Raw genomic sequence first — 22719 nt, 5'->3', positions numbered from 1 at the left:
TCATCTTGTTTTGAGCAGCTGCCGTGCAAACGAATAAGTGCCTTAAAGCTAATGTTGTAATTATTGAAGATTATAAAGTCATGGTTAAAATATGAAGGGGATCATCATGCAGGAGTAACGAATGATGACGAGGAAGATGATAATGATAACGATAACTGATGCACTTTTATATAAAACTATTAAAAATTATATATAACATATTACCAAGCAAACCAACATGTTTTTACTATGATTTTTTTTTATTTTCTTCCCTCTACGAAAATAGGGGGCCATTAGTGTATAGAAAAAGATCGGAAGGCGGAACGTTGGCATCCATATCAACAATGGCATGGATGCAGGTACGAAAAGGACACTAGGAAAGCTCTATTATAAAACTTCGTTCAACGAAGAAGCATCCTCTGCGTTGGATTTAAGAGGAAATACAAGGAAGCCTGCAGAGATTCCGGCAAGTCTTACACAATAGAGAGCAGACAAAAATCCCATAAGTTAACAAAAATACCAAGATATTAATCTTCAAGGGGTTCCTGAGGAATACAACAAGTTGTCAAAGAAAAAAAAGATAAGTGTTTTTACTAATATATACATTTGTAAAATTGTGCAGTTGTCATGCCTTCATGGAGCAGCATTGATTGCAGGAAAATCTACAAAGTTGTGCTAAAAGGCTTTTATAAAGTTACCATATCTTGCATCAAGACTACATTTTATGTTCTAACATTTTATTTTATTTTAAAAGATATATTTTTCTAGGTCAAAATCATTATACTTAATTATATTTTCTTAATATCATTTTCATTGCAATATCTAAACTGAACTGATTTAAGCATCTGTTGATTTGAATTTAAATTATCCTTAAAGAACTTTAAATAATTTACTGTCTAATGATTGGACGGTTTTAATTTTTTTTTTTACTATCATTAATATCGTAATTAAGTAAGAATTAAATATATAGAATTAAATAATCCTAATATCGAAAAATAATGTTAGGCTACTAAATATATAAGTTCATTCCCAGCAAACATACTACAGCGGAATTTAAGTGGACCTATATAGTCATTTTGAAAGGTCCACTAAGTAACTGTTTTGCTAAACAGTTACTTAGTGGACCATTAGTGGAAGCCAACAAAAGTGTCAGGCTAATGACTAACAACTAATAACATATCGGGAAAAAATCGGCTTGCCGTTTAATGCAGTTACTTAATGTCACTAATGGCCCATTAAGTAACCCATTAGCAAAACTCCAATGAACCACTAAAAATGCCCATATAGGTCCACTGCAAATCTCCTAAAAAAATTTTGAAGACTTATTTTGCAACTGTTACTAAGATTTATATTTGTAATTTAAATTGCTGCTTCATGTGTAACAAAAAGAAGAAGAGTTAGAAAGCAAGCTGGTTTAAATGTAAAAGAAATTTATGTTAAAAGTTGTGATCAAAATAATAATTTGTAATCCAGTAATGTTTCTAATGACTGTTGAAGTGTTTGTTATGGCAACAATCTATATGAGAGATGATAATGACAATTCAATAGGAAATTTTACTGTAAGAGGTAATAATAGTTAATATGTCATGATCTTAATGAACATTATTTCACAACAGACTCAGAAAGACGCTTATTCAGTTTAATTTCTACTAATATTAAAAAAAAGGAATTTTGATGCAAGTTAACTTTTATGTTTGCAGTAATACTATTATTTAATAATTTTATGTTTATATATGATTTGAAAATAATGTAGTGATTCTTTGTCTACATGTTTATGAAGGTAATACGTCATTTTGATTTTATTATTTTTAACATTTCTTATGTATAGTATTATGTTTATATATTTTTCACTTTTTTGTGTGTTATTTCTTATAGATGTAGACTATTTTTGCACTTCTTATAGATGTATATATTATATTTGCACTATTTTACACACACACACACACACACACACACACACACACACACACACACACACACACACACACATATATGTGTATATATATATAAATACGAAAGATGTTCTGAATTTTCTATCAAGTCGTATAATAAGTAGCGTTTGAAGTTCCTCTCAAGCAAACTAAAAACTCAACATTTGTAAGGAAGCTAAACAGTCGAAAAAAACATTTTTTAGCATGTGTATGATTTGTACGAATATTTTAACGTTATTATAATGGTTATTACAACAAGTTTAATTTTCTATGTTATTATGAAGTTGCTTCATTTAACAGCAAAATATCGATTTTCGTTTAACACGAAAAAAAATTATTCAAACTTATTTGGAGATAAAAAAATCAATGTAATAGTTTCAATGAACATTACATAACAATAGAAAGCACGTACTTGCTAAATGAATCAAAGTTGTAAAGATTCCTATAAATAATAATATTACGTTGAACCAACGTTAGAGTGCGACGCTCTCCCAACGTCGGATGTCGATGTTGGGCCAACATCGCAAAGTACACCACTTGCCTAGAAAGGTCAACCTCTTACTGTAAACTACGCCAACACACAATAACTTGAAACCATGCAAACAACATAACAACCACTTAAAAACTAACACATAGCATTATAACATATCACAAACATAGAAACACTTCATTTATAAAAGATATTTACACACTTACAAAATATAAATCCATATAAACTTAACAAAGTTATAAACACGAGGGGCACACGACGTCAATTTATCGTTGGATTTATAATAAATATACTTAAGGTTTGCATTTAAAATTTGCTGAAAATGTGACCACTAATAAAACTCGAATATACGCCATTTTAGTTCACTCAGGAAAAAAATTTATTTTGTCACATGTTTTAAATTGAAAGTGTAAATCTGAAAAGTTATTAAAAGTGTAAGGTTAAAAGTATTCATTTATTTTATTTTAGCACTTTAATAATTTTGAATGTGTGAATAATTTAAATTTTTGGCTGGTATAAACATGACATTTGTTTAAATAAGCCATTTGTCAGGAAAAACGTTTATTAAACTAGTATTTAAAACTGCAACAAAAATTAAATGTATCTGACTTCTTTATTTTTGACTGGTATAAAAAGGAGCATTTTTTATTATCCATATATTATTATAGCTTTCTTTGGAAAAGGTATTAATTTCTTCATATCCTTTTATTTCTAAAATATATTTTTTCAACATTAGTACAATGTTTTTTTAATAAAACGTTTTTGTTATATACTTTAGATGCTTAAGTCAGCCATTTTTCAAAATTATTATTTTTAATACACAATAGCTGTGTGGGTAGAAACTAGACTATTACTACAAAACTATTTCGCTATTGACAGACACTATTTTAGCTAGATAAATTGACGCTTTTCTGGTGTGCTTTTAAATTATTAATTAATTTGAAAAAATTATTTTCCAGGTTGGTAAGTTATCTAAAATTGGTGCTACTAAGTGTAAAATAGGCTGTTAAAATTATATTAAAAAGGTTAGTAACTTTTTTGCACATTGTTATTATTGAAAATATATTTAAAAACATTTTTTATGTGAGTACTACATATAAATACAAATGTTGAATACTAAACTATAAACTGTGAACTGTTATTTTGTTTTTAGTGTTATTAGCTACGAAGTTTTGGTCCATTATAATATGAAGGGGCAAAATAGAAAGGAGAGCAATATCAACAGGCCCGAAAAATCTTCATTTCAACAACTAAATTGTGCGAGGCTGTGACAGGTGAATTGTTGTTTTAAAACTTTTTTTATCACATATCGTAACGATTTGCTAACTAAAACAATTTGTCCTCAAAACTCAGAACCCAAATCCAGTTTTAAGGACTAATTGTTTTAGAGGGTCAGGTATCAAAAATCAAGGTTGTCTGAATCTAAACACTCCCGAATTTCAAACTTGTCTATGAAAATTGGAATGTACAAATTTTGTCAAATATTTAAAGAAATTCTAGTTATTTTCATGGAGACTTAATCTAAAAAATTATTTAAATATGTAGATAGATATACTACACAACTTTGATTAATTTTATTCAAAATTATAATTCAAATTTGTTCAAATATAATTATAATTGTAAAAATTTCAATTATAATTCAATTTCCTGAACTTATTAAGTGCAGAAAATTGAAAAAATGCGAAATATTCCACGGGATTTAAACTTTTTATATTCATGATAATTGTTCAGATGCTGCACTTATCATCCATGGAGACGCTACAAGAGATCATATTCAAAAAGAAATTATGTGTTTTAAAGTATGCTCCAGACAAAGCAGGTCCATATTGTCGGAGATAATCAATTGATGCTTCATCCAACCATTTTTATGCAAGCAATGAAACATCAAGTTATGTTTCGTAATCGGAATAATTTGTCATAATATTTGGGAAATATACATGTATTTACATTTGCAGAGTTGTATTTAGAGGATATATATATGACTATTATATATATATATATATATATCTATTATATATATATATATATATAACTATTATATATATATATATATATATATATATATATATATATATATATATATATATATATATATATATATATATGTATATATATATATATATATATAGACAGATATATATGATTATTAAATAGTATTAGGAGGATATATATAAATGTATTTATTTAAAGAGTAAATTACACAACGTTAACTTTTTTCAAATCTTAAAACAACGCCTAACTAACGTTAAGCCAACGTCAAATCAACGTAAATTTGTGACGTCAATTTTACGTCATTATGTAACGTTAAAACCTTTCCATTTTCAACCTTTACATAACGTCTAACCAACGGTAATGCTGAAGTTAAATCAACGTAAGTTTGTGATTTCAACTTAACGTCGTTATTTAACGTTAAAAAACCTTTCCATTTCCAACCTTAACATAAAAACCGATAATAAAATAATATAAAGCTTTTTTATAATATGGTTTTTTATCAATAAAACGCTATTTGAAAAAGAATTGTCTATAAAACCAATATGGCACCACGATCAATCGAGGAGATGTTTAACTATTTAAAGTGTGATATTTATACTTTTGAAGAAAATTTTTTGAAAAATATTGAGGAAATTTGTTCTCATCCAAAAGACTTAGTTATCTCAAATATGAGCCCAATCTCAGAAAACTCAATTCGAAATCTTAGAGAGCGATTATTTGCCGAAATTATTGAGACATTTTGTGCAGATGAATTTAGTGAGGTAAACATAACGCTAGACCTTACAAATCCTGTTGAAAAGAATCTTCGTAAAAGATATAAAACAAGTTTATGTTTAGAAGATATTTATATACTCTCAATAACATTATGTGAAAAGCAATTTCACAAAGAAATCGTTAAGGTAATTATCTCAACAAAGAATGTGGACACTCTGTCTAGTGATAGATTTTTAAGTAAATCAGTAAAAGAGTTGTTACATATTTCAAAAGAAATTCAAAAGGAAAATAAAGAAACTAAAGAAGAACTCATACTGTTGAAAGAAAAAATAATTTTCCAAACTAAAATTATTGAAAACCTTAAGATAGAAAACAGACATTCGGAATTGGATATAAGTCTCTTACAGCCGTGTCAAATATCGAAATTAAAGATTGATGGTTATTCGCAATGTGAAAATAAAATAACCAACACAGGTGCTAAAAAAAATCAAACTCAAAAAACGCACGATAAGCCTCTTAAAAATGCTGAGTACAAACCGCGACTATTAAAAACATTCGCAAATGTAGTTGCTCAAACTCACTCAATCACAAATCGACCACAAATCGATGGAATACTGACCACAAATATAAACGAAAAAACCAAAATCGATAACAAACTACGCGCATCAAACACCAACAATGACGAAAATAATTTTACTTTAGTGTGCCGAAATAATAAAACTAATCAAAAAACACAAAATTGTCCATTAGTAAAAAAACATAGAACTTCAGAGCCAGTTTTCGGAACAAAAATTTCTGAAAATAAAACAATTGCAGGTGAAAGAATAATTCGTAAATTTGACATTTTTGTCGGAGGGGTAAGCAATCAAATCAATGAAGAACTTTTTAAAAACTATTTAGAAACAGAAATAGGAATCACCCCCTTATCTGTTATATTGAATAAAGAAAATGAATACAACAGATCGTACAAAGTTTCCGTAAACAACACAGAAAAAAATATAATATTTAACCCTGCTTTATGGGATAACAATATAATAGTTAAACCATACCGAAAAAAACGTTTATATACTAAAATATTTCAAAATCTGGAAACTAACGGAAACCAGGAAGATTCTCATAGATCAAAATGGATTTAGGGAATATTTTAAAGGAAGAAAAACTTCCAACAACAACATTTAACTTATGTACTTTTAACTGCCACGGTCTAAAGTCCAACATTGAGTATACTAAATCGTTGATTCTCTCTCATGACATAACTTTTATATGTGAACACTGGTTATCGAAACTAGAACATTTTATAATAAAAAATATCTATAAAAATACCCATTCTTCATTTTTCCACCAGGCTAACAAACACGAGCAGGGTCGGCCGTTTGGCGGAAACGCGTTTTTTATTCGGAAACATTTGTTTCAAAACATTATTATTCTTTATGAAGATGATCACATCTTCGCAATAAATCTTAAAAAAAATCAGACTAATATTATAATTATTGGCATTTATCTCTCATCGTCGCGCAATAATCAAACATCGCTGGAGGAATACAAGAGTCAGTTGGATATAATTTCCGGTGTTATCAACAACTACGAGGGTGTTGCTGAATTTATTGTTCTTGGGGACTTTCAATCTTTTCCTCACGAAATATATGATTTTTTAAAGAGAGCTAGCTATACGAAAAATAACTACTCCGTGGTTTTATCAGATTTTATTAAGTCGAATGAACTTGAATTAGTGGACGTAACAAAAGGCTCTGGACCTAAGATAACGTATCGCCATAATACATTACCAAACGCATCTTACATAGATCACATAGCTCTCTCAAGGTATACGTCTCTTCTGTACTCAAATTGTTTCGTAATTCCTTTTTTATCTCAAAATATGAGTGATCATTTACCAGTATCGATTGAAATTGGAATTATCGGACAATCTTCTCAAGAAAACAATCACAAAAAATCAGAAAATTATAGCATTCCAAATTATGCCTGGAATAACAATGATTTTTTACAACTATATAACAATTGCTTAAATATTAATTTTAATCGTCACAATTTTACGAATGAAAATTACGACGAAGAACTTATCAAGGTATATACTGTTATTACAAAATCTGCATCTGAAGCACTTAGTCAATATTTATTCGGGAAAAAACCGTCTTTGCATTCAAAATCTTGGTGGACACCCGAGTTAAGCCGCAGTAAAGATATTCTTTCATTTTATTTTAAAAAATGGCGGGAAAATGGGTTCCTAAAAGATTCAAACTCTCAAATTTTTATTCGATACCGGATGGCTCGAAAAAATTTCCGCAATGCTATCAAAAATGCTCAAAACAAAAACCTGTACAAAAAATACATAAAAATCGAAAAGTTAAAAAATACAAATCCAAAAAATTTCTGGAATACTTTCAAAAATATAAAAAACGAAGCAAACTCGAAATTGTACACCATAAATAATAAAAAAGATAAAGACTCAATCACGAAAGAATTTGCCAACAGTTTTGAAAATCGATTAAACACTAAAGCAATCACATATACCTCTTCAAATTTTGAAATTCCACCTTGTACAAAATTCGACGAGGTAATAATATCAGATGAAAATATAAAAACGGTTATTTCTCGCCTTAAATTAAACAAATCCAAAGACGCTTTTGGAATCTCAGCTGAACATTTAAAGAATGCGAGCTGTGAAGCACTAACAGAATGGCTCAGAAAATTCTTTAATTTTTCTATTAATCATGGGCAGACCCCAAAATCGATGTCTACATCACTTATAATACCACTCGCTAAATCATATAAAAAATCGCTAACTGATCCAAATAATTACCGCGGCATTAGCATCATTCCAATCTTTACGAAACTAATGGAATATCTTATCCTACTAATCTGTCCAGAAATAAAAGAAACTCATCCTCTTCAATTCGGTTTCACTAAAAATAGCTCAACCCTACACGCCGAATTTGTTATTAGTGAAACGATTAAACACTACAACAACAACAACTCACCCGTCTATCTCTGTTCCCTCGATGCTGAAAAAGCGTTTGACAGCTGTAACTGGGACATTCTGTTTGAGCGACTCTACAATGATAAAAAACTCCCTCTATATATTGTTAATACCGTATCATCACTATACTATGAAAGTAGTGCTTCTGTTTCTTATCTAGGTTGCAAATCATATCCATTCTATCTAACGCAAGGAGTGAGACAGGGATCTATTCTCTCGCCTTATTTGTATAACATTTACACCGAAAACCTACTAGATACCTTACAAAATGAAAGCACCGTAGGTACATCAATCAATGGAAACTATACGGGTGTTGTAGCATATGCTGATGACATTATACTCCTTAGCTCCACCCTTTCTGGCCTACAAAAGCTTCTTAATACCTGTAATATGTACACACACAAAAACTGTATAAAATTAAATGCTGACAAAACCGAGTTCTTGCTCACCGGAAAAAAGCAAATTAAAAACTGCACAATAACTCTCAACAACAAAAAAATAAAACTTCATGATAAACTTAATCACCTAGGTTTTACATGGGATACAAAAAGTTCACCTTTTGCCTCACTTAATAGTTTAAACATTGATCACCGAATATCTAATTTCCGGGCAGTAATCCAAACTTTAATTCAATCAGGAATTCGTTTTGCTCACCCAAACTCCATTGTCCAGCTATATAAAACTTTGGCTGTCCCAACACTGACATATGGTCTTGAGCTTTGTGAACATAAAAAGGTATTAATGCAAAAGCTTAATATAGTTGGAAGAAACGCACTCAAGTCACTCCTCAACGTTTCAAAACATAGCAAAAATTATATTCATCCCTTATTCTTTATTGAAGATATATCAATAACTATACAACAAAACAAGCTCAACTTATTTATTCGCCTGATGAACAATAAAATTACATTTGATATTATTAAGTCGCAGCCGGAAAACAAAACAGCCCCACAACCTTTTTTAGATAGTATCAAGGGTTTGTGTAATAAACATGAACTAAATCTGGAGAAAATAATTCAAAGTAAAAAAAAAATAAAAATTATTGGCTTAAAAAATTTAGTTCCTGAAACGGATCTTCAAACTCTAAAATGTGCAGTTGAATGCTGGAACTCAAAAGAACAAAGAACAATCTTCAAGGATATTCTTGAAAAAAATATTCCTAGATGATAATAATAAAATAATAATAATAATAATAATTCAAGGATTTTTATAATTATCATGTATAAAACTCTAATTTACCTTGTATACTTGTATAGTGGGTGTTTAATAAATATATAAATAAAAAAATAAATAAAATAACGTCTAACCAACGTTAAAGCTGACGTTAAACCAACGTTAAGCCAACGTTAAAATGCCCGCTGGGTATATATACGACAGAAATATAGATAAATATATAAATTAAGAAAATACCTAAATTAGAAACTTTAAAAATAAAACCTTGTTTTTGTATTATTTGTTTAAAGACATACCTCGTAACAAATGTTTAACAACTTTAAAATAACAAACAATAAAACGACCTGGTTTTTTACATTATAAAAGCAAAAAGATTTTTTTTAACTTCTTTAAAATAAGGTATTAAACGATCTTGTTCTTTAACATGTAACATAGAGTTAACCGTGTAAGATGCAAAGGTTTTGGAGATAAACACTAACATTATCAAGAGTTTGACCTCTTGACCTTTTTATAAATTTAAAAAAATAAATTACAGATTATTATAATTTAAATACCATTGACAAAGGAATTGAACTGTGTTATTATTATAATGCATATTTTAAATAAATTACTTGACTTAAAATTTACTTCACTAAATTAAAAATAACATAAAGTTTATCCTTTACTATAAAAGTCATCAAATTAAAAAATTACCTATCTTATTACTAGTTAGGCTGATGAAGCAAAGTTTTCGATATTATTACTGACTAAGCAGATATTAACAGATTATAAAGATTTAAAAGTACCACATCGCGTGGTCAAAAATATATAAAGAGAAATACTAAAAGGCCAAGCATTCTTATTAAACGCCGTGTAAACGCGCACGAATGGATAACAGCAGTATTAAGTTAAACAATAATTTATAGCGATTATATAGAATATAACAAATAAACGAATTGTTAACTAATAAGCGTAAGATTTATGAACTTGTAGCAGCTAAAGTATGTTAGTAAAGTCTACAAATAAAGTGGACGATGTTTTTAAAAAACATAGAAATAATTATAAGTAAAACACAAATTTTTCTTTCACATAATAATAACTAAAACCTTTATTTTTTCTTTCACGGGCTGCTTCTTCTGTAGGTTTCTCAGGAAGAATTTTGTTGTTCTAATACTTTCTGATAAACCTACAGAAAAAGAATGGGCCTGTTAAATAAAAATTATATATATATATATATATATATATATATAAATATATATATATATATATATAAATATATATATATATATATATATATATACACACATATAATGTAAATAATGTATATAAAACAATAATACACACATATAATATAAATATATATATATATATATATATATATATATATATATATATACCACATATAATGTATATACATAATGTAAATATATATATATATATATATATATATATATATATATATATATATATATTTAAACATGTATATAAACATTATCTATATATATATATATATATATATATACATATATATATATATTTATATATATACACATATAATGTATATACATAATGTAAATATATATATATATATATTTAAATATGTATATAACATTATATATATAAATATATATATATATATATATATATATAAATATATATATATATATCTTAATGCATATATGCGTGTGTATATATATATATACACACTTGCATATATATATATGCATACTTATGCATATATATATACATATGCATGTATACATATGCATACTTATGCATATATATATACATATGCATACTTATGCATATATATATATATATATATATATATATATATATATATATATATATATATATATATATATATATATATATATATATGTATATATCAATATCTGCAGCTAGACAAGATGCAATTAAGATAATACTGTATTTTTGAGCAAGAAATAATAACGTTATTGATTTTAGATATCTGGGAGAAGTGAATCAGTTTTTTCAGTATTGTGGTGCAAAGAAATTTCTGAAAGAAGCGATTTTTTTGTGTTGCCATATAAGGTTGTATTGCATGCTCTAATCCTATATCCGCTATTTCCTGAAATTTATTTTTCTTAGTTTTATAAAGCACGCAGGTATTGCATTTTGTTTGTAAACACTTGACATATAAAACACCATAAAATCAAATTCATAAATGGCTAATAAATATTTCTTAAAATATACGTTTTAATTTGCCCAAGTCTTTTCAACTAGATTACTAGTTTATATTTTATAAATATTGCTAAGTTGAGGAATGATTTGATGTAGTTAAAACAGATCAAAGTAAACAATAAACACGTTTTACTAATTGCATAATTATTATTAACAAGTAAGCTATTTCTTTGTGCAATATTTGAATAGTTTAATACTTTAAACAAGTGTTTTTAATATATAAGTGTTATTATTTATTGCAAATAACTTATGTCTTGTAACAATAAAAGAAACAAAATATTAGCTTTAGAAAATAAGAAATAAAAAGAAAGCCCTTACGCGTTCCACAAGTGAAGAGAATTACGAAGGTCACCTTTCAAATTTAATTACAACATATCCAAGACCATTTAGACATCTAATTCGATTTTATTTCTTCCTATATAGTCCTGTCACCAAGCTTTTAGGCAATTATTAGGTATGTTTCATGTGTTTTAAAACCTATATCTGTCAATCCACGATTGCCTTGAATAAACGATAACCCTATGGAAACAAAAGTTGAAAATCTATTTGCAACTGTAAGAACGTAAACCGTAAACACGCAAAATCAAATACCAAAGGAAACCTGGATTCTAAACTAGATAAACTTTTTTGACATATCTGCTCGTTGCTGTTCATTAGATATAGTGCCATGTAACAATATTTATGGTAAGTGCAAAAATAAAAAAAAATAAAAAATTGCTAATTGGAAAACAGTATTTGCACATGCCCTAAAGAAGCAAAGGTCCCAATAAAAGAGTTTATATACAAGTTCAGGACTATTTTAGATATCTCTGGTTGACATATCTGCTTTAAAACATAACGACAGGATCAAACAGAAGGAAGAAAAGACATCATATCACAAACATATTCATAATGAGCTCTCAAATCATCACGAGAATGTATAACTGAAATAAAGTCTCAGGTATTTTTATTTGCGTGCCTTTTAATTTTTAAGTTGTTTAGTTTATATTTAACGTCTATTAACAAAAAAATCACTTATCATATATGTTTTAAATTTTTTACTTAAGGAACATGATGAATGAGAACCAAGTATAAGAATTCAGGCAATTTATAGTATTCAAAAGTTTCCAAAATATGCTATGGTCAGAAGCGGATGTTTTTCAAATCTCGGTAAACTCTTGGAAGCACATTACTCCATGATATCAAGCATCTGTTGTTAAAGGAAGTTGACATCAATAATATTCTAATAGATAAGTGTAAACTAGACAGAGCTAAGTCAAAAGTAAAACTAATTCGGAAAACGCAGATTCAGTAGGGAATAAACAATTATTTGCATTGGCTCAGAAGGAAAGTTAGATAAGAACATTAAAATGTACTTAAAAACAAATAATTCTGAAGAAAAAAAATTCATAACGAAGCAGAGCATCACCTTACTTTTACACAGAAGGATGGCAAATCTCACGCGATCTACTTGACACACAGAACATTACCCGTCGTTGGTGCAACTGAAGATGGTTTTGCTCGTGAGACACGAAGAATATTACAGCCTGAAGAAGAGCCTAATTTGCGTCAATTTTTTTTATATACTGGTCCAGTTGTTCTACACTGTGTATTATCTAAAGACTCGTACCAACATTTCTTGACATTAAGTGTTCCAATAAGTATTATGCTGCTGGCTGATGATGAATTTCGCATGCAGTATATTGTTTTTGTAAGGAGTTTAATAACACAGTTTGTTTATAATCGCAAATATATGATTGGAAATACATTCACAGTGTACAATATTCATAATTTATTACATTTGCCTGATGATTGTTTAAAATATAATAGTTCATTAAACACAATATCATGCTTTTCTTATCAAAACTTTCTTTAACGAGTAAAGAAATCTGTAAAAAGTTCTTCTAATCCAATTGCACAAATTGTAAAAAGACAAAATAAATGGGTAAGTTCATTTAGGTCTCTATCAATATAATCCTTCTCAACCAAGATATCTAGGTAAGAAAAGATAAATGCTTTCTACTCCAAAATAACAACATTGCATTTGTTAAAGAAATTTTATCAGATAATTCTTTTAATGCTATGTCATAAAAGTTAGGCACTTGGAAGATATGTGCAATACACCTATTCGTTCTATGTCTAAAGATTGTGTTATTTCCTTACCAAAACAATGTAAAATTGAAGAGTAAGATTCTATATAGATCTCACTATTAAAAAAATGTGTATATGCCTACCGGAATAGCGTGGACTAGCAATATTTCCAATTTTGCATGAACTAGAAAGAGAGTGATCTTCCTCAAATAAATCTTTATTTTGTTATACTTTAAATCAAGCTTGTAATAAGTAATAATTGAACTTAGCCTTTGTTAAACATTTTATTGGAATCTAAATATGCAGCGCCGAGTGAGAAAGCAGTATCTCTAGTTTTGGTCAAAATTGAGATATTGCTATCTGGGGGTTAAAAATGATACAAAACCACATAATGTTGTACCACTTTTCGCAGTAAAAAAGCAGTATATCTACTATTTAACATTGGGGTGACAATAGTGTTAAAAACATAAAAGAAAAAAAAAACAAATAAAAAAACAGTGTCACATATGAACTTAATTAATAGTGTCGAAAATAAAAAAAGTAATATTGTCGAAAATAAGTTTAATGAACTGTGTCAAAAATAGAAAAAAGAAAAGTGTCGCAAAAAAGTTTAAAGAATAGTGTCGAAAAGAAAAGAAAAAACAATAAAAGATCTTTTGTTATCCATGGTTATTTACTATATTTTACTTGTTATTATTTGCGACACTTCTTTTTTTGTTTATTTTCAACAAAATTCATTATACTCATTAGCGAAATTAGTCTTTTTAATTTTTCGACACTATTCCAAAGTTCATTTTTTGACACAATTATTGTCGCCCTAACATTAAAAATGAGCATTAAAAAATAAGAACATAAACTGGAAGTCCATAGTTTTTGTAAAACTAGAAGCAAAAATACAGTAAATCCCTATAAGTAGCAAATAAGAAATGATGTGGAGTTACTGTTGTTTCGCTTATTTTCAAAATATTTTAATGCTTATTTTCAAATAATTGATTGCTCATTTTCAAAACGAATCAGTAAAATGTCTAAATCTGTTTAGTTGATTTCCCAAGATTTTTGCTTAAATGAAGATACTGCTTTTTTGCTTAGTCCGATAGAAATTTCAAATGTTTGTATTTATAAGTTCTACGTTTAATATATATTTTTTTCATTATTAAAATAATCATCTTGCTCGTATTGTTACCTTATTTAATAAAAATAAATGCTTTAAACAAACAACTTAAAAAGAGTAAATAAAAAGGGCTTGGAGCACAACAGTTTGGATGGAAGAAATATCGGAGGAAGGAGTTATACCATCAGTCAAGGTAGATGAAAATTATAGGGGAATGGAGGGCAAGTTCATACGGAGGCAAATTGATACAAAGCTATTAAAACAGCTATTACACTAACTGCGCGAATAAGATTTGGTACGGGGAATAGCTTTTTAGTTTTCTAACGTCCGGTGTAAAAAGATTTCCGTTCATTTCAAAATTCATCAAGCTGGGAAGCATTTTGTAAATCGAGCAACTTTTGAAAAAAACTGACAACGTGTTTCGTAAGAGATTTTACAAAAAAGGTAAGTACATTTAGCTCATCAACTCTTCCATAAGTTTAAGAAAACATTGCTAAATGATTTTGTATATGTCATTTGTTTGTTCGTTGCTTCTGTTAAAATTTAACTCGAATTTAATACAACGCGGTCTAAAGGATTGATACACTGTATCATCTTACCTCTTTGGTAAAGCATTTAAATATGGCCGAAATTAACTTTGTTTATGTATTCGCATTAACGCAGCTAAATCGTTAGGTGCAGACCAATTTTTTTTTTCTCGCAGAGATAGTAAATAGGTAAATAGGCATGATAAAACATTGTTAGGCCTATGGCATAATTATTATTAATACAACTATTTAAAACTCTTGCAATTCAATCTTTTGGATTGCAATCCAACTAAGTGGTTTCATTCTTATATTTCACATTTCTAATAAAACGCGCCGAAATTTCAAAATCAACCAATGAAAATTATAACAGAGTTTAAGTCGCTCTACCGCTAGTATCAATATTTTCGTATATTTGTAAACACTTTAAAAGTTCGTAGTGTCATTATATTGGTATTAAATATAAATTTAAATTACCAGAGAAAGTAAACATTTTTAATTTTTTATAATTTCAGATGGTGCGAACATATAAAAGAAAAACTATTTTTGGGGCCGCATTGGAAGTCCTTAAACTTGCTGCTAAAGAAGTCATTTCGAAAAAGCAAAGTCTCAGAACTATCGCCTTGACCCATGGCTTAGATAAAATGACATTACTTCGTTTCTGCAAAAAAGCCAAGGAAGTAGTTTCCTTCTGGTTATTCCAAACACAAACTATTATTTACTGCTGCAGAGGAGCAAGAACTTGTAAATTATCTGTTAGACGCAGCGAAAATGTTTTTTGGTCTTTCGCCAAAAAAAACAAGAAAGCTTGCATACCAGTATGCTAAGAGTTTACAAAAAATAATTCCTTTTTCCTGGCATGCCATTCAATCTTCAGGAGTAGACTGTTAAAGGGCTTATGAAAAGAAACGAAAATGTTTTGTCTATTAGAACGCCCGGGGCCACTTCTTTAAGTAGAATGATAAGTTTTAATAGGACAAACGTTGATTTGTTGTACAATAATTTAGAGAGCCTGTACACTCGTTTCCATTTCAAACCACACAACATTTGGAATGTGGATGAGACTGGACTAATCACAGTTCAGAAACCATCAAAAATAGTAGCTCCAAAAGGCGTCAAACAAGTAAGAGCTGTAATAAGTGCAAAGAAGGGTAAATTAGTAACCTTGTACTGTGGAGTCAATGCCTTGGGACACGCATGTCCTCCAATGCTCATATTTCCTAGGGTCAAGTATAGTGAACGAATGGTATATGGAAGTCTCCCTAGCTCTGTTAGAGCATGTCATATTTCTGGCTGGATGACAAGGGAAAAGTTCTTTCTATTTTGGTAACATTTTGTAAAAGATTGTAAACCAACAGTTGAACAACCTGTCTTGCTGCTGTTGGACAATCATGAATCTCAAGTATCTCTTGAATTAATTCAATATGCCAAGGGAAATGGTATTCATATGCTTTCGTTCCCTCCTCATTGTTCGCACAGACTGCAGCCTTTGGATTGTTCAGTGTTTTTTTCACTAAAGAAACATTATAATGTTCAGTGCGATGAATGACTAAATAGCCATCCTGGACGGCCAATGCAGCCTCTTGACATTCCCGCTATATGTTGTAATGCATTCAAGCTTGCCACGAACCTACAGGTATTTATCCTTTCAATCGCTTTCGGATTGACTATGTCCTGTTTTTGCCCTCGTCTGTTAGTAATAGGCCAGATCCTGCAGTTTCTGGAGGTGTCGATTCTGCTTTGAACGTGGAGGAAATTGCTACTGCTGAAAACAATGGTCATCTTCAAGTAGACGTCACTATGAACTTAGCTTCATTTGAATTTCAACTGTCGACATCAGCTCTTTCAGATTCGTTAGCAATATGTAGGAAAGTCCAGTAGCTTCCACATCTGCTGGAACTACTTTTTATGCCAATAGTCAAGCTATAGCCTCGCTCTATGTGGTACGGACACTTCCTAAAGCCGGACCACGCAGCCAGAGTAAACGCGGGAGAAAACAGGGCAAAGCACGCATTTTGACCGATACACCAGAAAAACTGGCTATTGACCTGGCAGAACAAAAGAAAAAAAAAAAGGAGAACCAAATTCTAAGTCGCTTGCATCCAATTCTAAATCACTTGCATATCAAAAAATAAAACTGTAAGGACATTATTTTTGAATTCAAATGTAAACATAGAAGATACTTTCTGTCTTGTGTGTGGCGAGCCCTATTTAAGTAGTAGATCAAGGGAAACTTAGGTTCAGTGTGTAGACTGTAAATTATGGGCCCATGAAGAATGTACAGATGGTATTCCTCCTTTTATTTGTAAAAATTGTTTAAAGTTATTAAAAAAACACACATCTTTTTTTAGTTTCTTTACTTAATCTTTTGTCTTTGTTTACTTAATATTTTGTGTTTGTTTTCCTGTTCACCTGATCTTTTGTGTTTGATTACTTAACTAGCTTTTTAAAGCTTCACTTTCAAGTCTTATTAAATGTATCAACTTGCCCCATGGTGTGTATTAACTTGCCCCAGCATGGGGCAGGTTGATACACAAATCTTTACCTTACTTTTTGTGCTGTATTTGTTTTAATTACGTTCTAATCAATAAAATTGTGGTACTAAAATATGCAGGATACTTAGTGTAACAAATACAAGTTATTATTTCCACTCTAAATATAATATTTAGCTTTTAATGTCAGTAAATGTAAAAAGTGTATCAACGTGCCCCCCTCTCCCTTATATATTGGACGTCTGGAGTAAATGTCTTTCGAGCATACAAAGAACTAACTTCACCTGATCCGTCATGGCACAAACTTGTTAGGATAAAAAAGAAAGTTAGAGATGGTAAAAAATCTGGTTTCTATGTTAATTAAAAAGTAAAAAATTAAAAAGTATTGTGATAGGCACCTTATAACAAGTGTGATTATAATTTTCAAAAATTTACTTAAGGATGAAAGAAAGTTTGGCGAAAATTTTGATCTTACCACTTTAAATGAAATTGAAAATGAGTTGGTTGAAAAAGAAGATATCAATTGTAAGAACAAGAAAAAGAAAAGGTTAATACCAAGGCTTGATCTGAACTATAAGTTGTTAAAATATTTATATTTTTAAACTTATATACTAAAGTTGTTCTATATAATATATATATATATATATATATATATATATATATATATATATATATATATATATATATATATATATATATATATATATATATATATATATCTATATATATAAAAATATATATATATATATATATATATATCTCTATATATAAAAATATATATATATGTATATATATATATATATATATATATATATATATATATATATAAGAACAACTTTAGTATATAATATATTTTTATACTTGTATACTAAAGTTGTTCTATATATATATATATATATATATATATATATATATATATATATATATATATATATATATATATATATATATATATATATATATATATATATATATATATATATCAACACTTTTGCATGGTCGTCTTTAAGTTTTTACCATAAGATTAGGGTGTGTCGATTTTTTTTTTTTTATCAATTTGAAAAACGGCAAGATGACTTTTGGTGAAGAGTTTTACGGGGATTCCGAATCCGCAAAAAAAAATTAAAAAAAAGAATGTCTTGCTGGGTGGGTCAGCACTTTTTTTAACGGAAAAATGACTAAAATATGACTAATTAACGGAGGGAAATAATAATTGAATTTTTTTTTTTTTTTTTTCAATTTTTGAAAAACTTAATCACTATTACGTTGAACTTTAGGAAAATTTCATATTTGGTGCAAAATTTATAAAAATAACCACAGAAAGTGAGTTTTTGTAAAGGGCATTTTTACAAAAATAATCCACTTTTTTCATATTGTAGACAAAATGTGATGGTAGAGTGCGTTAATTTTTTATCGAATTTTAAAATATTGGGTGTACATTTTTGTGAAGAATTTTATAAGGAATCCGAATCTGCAAAAAAAATAAAAAAATTAGATTTTAGACGGGGGAACGCTTAGTTTTGAAAGGTAAACTGACTAAAATGTGACTATTTAAAGAAAAAATATATTTACAAAAAATAGAAGTTGTAATATTTTTGATAAACTCAATATAAACAATATTGAACTTTATGAAAGTTTCATATTTGGTTAAAAAGTTGTAAAAATAACCACATAAAGTTGGTTTTTGTGAATGTTATTTTTATAAAAATTAATGCCATTTTTTATACTTTAAACACTCCATGTAGCTGTAGTGTGTGCCGTCTTTTCCAGTTATTATTATGCTTTAAATATAAGGGTATTTTATTTTTGTAAAAAATTGCACAAGGAATACGAATCCGTAAAAATAAAATAAGATCCACTTTATTATATCTTGTAAGATCCGCTTTATTATAGAAAAAATGACAAAATTATGTCAAAATACAAAGTTATAATAAAATTAGAGAAAGAAATTATTTATTTGCGTTTTAATTTCAATATTTCGTATAAAAAATCTTTTTTAAATTTACATTTAACAAATAACAAATAATAGTTAATAAATTTTATTTAAAATTGGTAATTCCAGCTAAGTTAATTTTAGAATTGTTTTTGCTCATGAAACTCCTGCTGACGTCTTGTGCTCTTATATATCCTTCTCTCTTTTCATGCGAATATGTTTTTGAACAAGCATCTGTAACCTATATATAACAGTAAAAATAATTTCATTATGGAACAATTTTAAATAAATTATTGTATTCTTATAATTAGATAAAAAAAGAAACCTGCTTAACACAACGTTCGATGGATTGTGAATGACATGGCCAATCTGGAACAACCATAGGCTGGTAAAAAAAAATTTCTGATTTCATGGGTTGTGAGGCTTGTAGTAAGAAGTGGTTCGTATAATGAATCTTTACAATCAATTAGATTGGTTAATTTATCAGCATCAGTAAATATGCATGGTGTTTTGCGACTTCTTACTGAATCATCTCCAAACTGGGTGTTATCATCTCCTTCCCCTCTAATTTCTAGTATCTTTTGCACTCCGAACTTTCCTTCCTCTTCATTGTTGGAACACAAAAGAGTCTGAATAATGCACTCACTAAATGCAAACCATGCAGATCTTTTTACAGTTTTTATTACTATTCCAAAAACTTCTTTTTTTTGAAATTTTAATTGTTTCAATTGGAATAAAATATGCCTAGGTCCATCTATCCAGGAATGTTTTACCTTAATTTGAAACCAGCAAGGAAAATAAACACCAACTATAAATTCAATATTTAAGCGTAGGTTTCTAAGGTTCTTTTCTGTTAAAAAATGAACTGAAACCCACAATCTACAGAAACGATTGGCAGAAGTAAGCCATCTTGAATGAGAAACATGACCAATTTCAAGGTTTATTAAATTTTCAGGTAAAACTTTAGATCTTATTGCTGTTACAATTCTGTATCCGTAAGCTTGATCAGACGAAAGATCCTTAACTATTTTGTCTGGCAAAACAATAAGTGGTTCACCTAAAGTTACCATTTCAAAGTTCTTGTTTATTTCCAAATCTGTAACTGTATCCAATAGTTTTCCTAAATCACCGGACCATTTGTTGTTTGAAAGTGTTTTTCCATCTAATTCAACTATTAGATGTCTGAGGGGTAGTTCATTTGTATGAAGAGCGCATATTAGCCAGTTCAACTTTTTATCAAGTTTTAATTCGACAAATTTTATGACACCTCCTTCCCATCCAGTATTAACATTTGTAGAATCGCCTCCCAATGCTTGAATTGTTTTGTCAACACCATGTTGAATCATCCATTCGACTAAATGATCGGCAACTATTTCGGCATGCTTTTTTTCTTCAGATGATTTTTGTGGAGTAAAATGAAACAAAAATCCTCCACCTGGTTCCATGCATGTAGTGTAATGTTCCTCTTTAATAGATCCAGGAAAAAACCGACTGGATCCTTCTACTTCTACCTTTACTTTGGTAACGTCTTTTCTACTATCAAACAAAATACAATTGATGTTCCCATTGCCTATATATTTTAAAGTTTTATTTTTCAACTCATTCATTACATTATCTTGAGCTCTTACAATTTTTTTATGGTCAACAATAAACTGTGTATCTTTCTCAGTAATTAATCCAGCATCAATCCAGGCAGCTGTAGTCAAAGCCGCAGCAGCTCTAGAAGAAACTCCGTATCTAAAAATAGAATTTGTTTTTAGATAGTTAAATAAAGAATTTTGTTTAATTTAAAATAAAAAGTATATATTTTACCTTAGACTATGTATTGCGACATTTCGTACACTTTTAGTATTATATTTAGACTTTTTTACTTTCGAATTTGAAGTACTAGGTTCTGCGTTAAATTCTTCATTAGTAAGTTCATCTTCAGTCATTGAAAAATCATTGTTTAAAATTGTATTTGTTGTTATGCTGTTTGCCCTTTTTCTCTTAAAAGCTTCTTTATTAGAATGGTTATATAATTTTTTAACCTGACTGTTGTGTTCAGGCATATCTTTGGAAGATATTTGAAGCAAACCTTTATCTCTTTCGGTTTTAATATAAAAAACGTCTATTATAGGAATTTTATATTCCTTAGAGCAGTTGCATGTAAAGTGGGCTTGTTGTTTACAAATAACTTTGCAACCAAATTCTTTACAATCAGAAATTATACACTTACAATTTAAAATATCAAAAAGTTTATCCAATTTCAATATAAAGTCTTTTTTATTTTCTTTGTTTTCTCTGTTTGCTGATATTAAAAATGCAACATCCCAAGCTTTTATAATTTTGTACACAATGTTTTTTTCAGAATAAATTATAGGAGCTTTAAAATTAGCGTTTGCTTTTTGCCACTGGGTAATAACGGCACATGCAACCTTTTTTGCCATATCTTTTATTAAAAAGGTTCTGGAGTTTTTATCACACTGTTCTCTTAAAAGGACTGCATATCGAAGTGTGTCTCTATATGTTGGAAGTTCAGATAATAGCAACTCCTTTCCAGTACCAATTAACTCAGTTATTGAGGTTTTTTTCATGTTTCTTGTCTTTATTGTAATTTTTTTGTTAAAAGATGCCATATTAATTTCTACAATTTTTTCTATTTTGTATGTTTATATATAATCAAATTTTCTTTATAATATATAATCTTATTTAATCGCTTTTATAGTCAAAATTTAATTTTAGTATCATACTTGTCACTTATTTATCAGTAGTTGTAAATAATTATTAGTTAATAAAATTATATTGCTTAAGTAATACAATTTTAATTAACTAATTTAATAGCTGTCGTTAAAACTCTACCGTCACATTTTGTCTACAATATGAAAAAAGTGGATTATTTTTGTAAAAATGCCCTTCACAAAAACTCACTTTCTGTGGTTATTTTTATAAATTTTGCACCAAATATGAAATTTTCCTAAAGTTCAACGTAATAGTGATTAAGTTTTTCAAAAATTAAAAAAAAAAAAAAAAAAATTCAATTATTATTTCCCTCCGTTAATTAGTCATATTTTAGTCATTTTTCCGTTAAAAAAAGTGCTGACCCACCCAGCAAGACATTCTTTTTTTTAATTTTTTTTTGCGGATTCGGA

At 28.5% G+C, this 22719-nt stretch overlaps 1 protein-coding gene across 1 annotated transcript; it reads right to left on the bottom strand.

The window, feature by feature from the left end:
- Nucleotides 1–19740: 19740 nt before the first annotated feature.
- On the bottom strand, nucleotides 19741–21405 carry LOC136089407 (uncharacterized). Its single transcript, XM_065815377.1, has 2 exons — nucleotides 19914–21405; nucleotides 19741–19829 (listed from the first exon to the last, which is right to left on the bottom strand). Exon 1 carries the CDS (start codon nucleotides 21193–21195, stop codon nucleotides 19918–19920), a length of 1278 nt encoding a protein of 425 aa, XP_065671449.1. The 5' UTR covers nucleotides 21196–21405; the 3' UTR covers nucleotides 19741–19829; nucleotides 19914–19917.
- Nucleotides 21406–22719: the final 1314 nt, after the last annotated feature.

Source organism: Hydra vulgaris, chromosome 13, assembly GCF_038396675.1.
Source record: "Hydra vulgaris chromosome 13, alternate assembly HydraT2T_AEP".
Lineage (NCBI taxonomy): Eukaryota > Metazoa > Cnidaria > Hydrozoa > Anthoathecata > Hydridae > Hydra > Hydra vulgaris.
This window is presented reverse-complemented; position numbering and strand designations above follow the sequence as displayed.

Coding starts and splice junctions, on each gene's coding strand:
- LOC136089407 (XM_065815377.1), bottom strand. CDS start 21,195: ATGAATGAGTTGAAAAATAAAACTTTAAAATATATAGGCAATGGGAAC.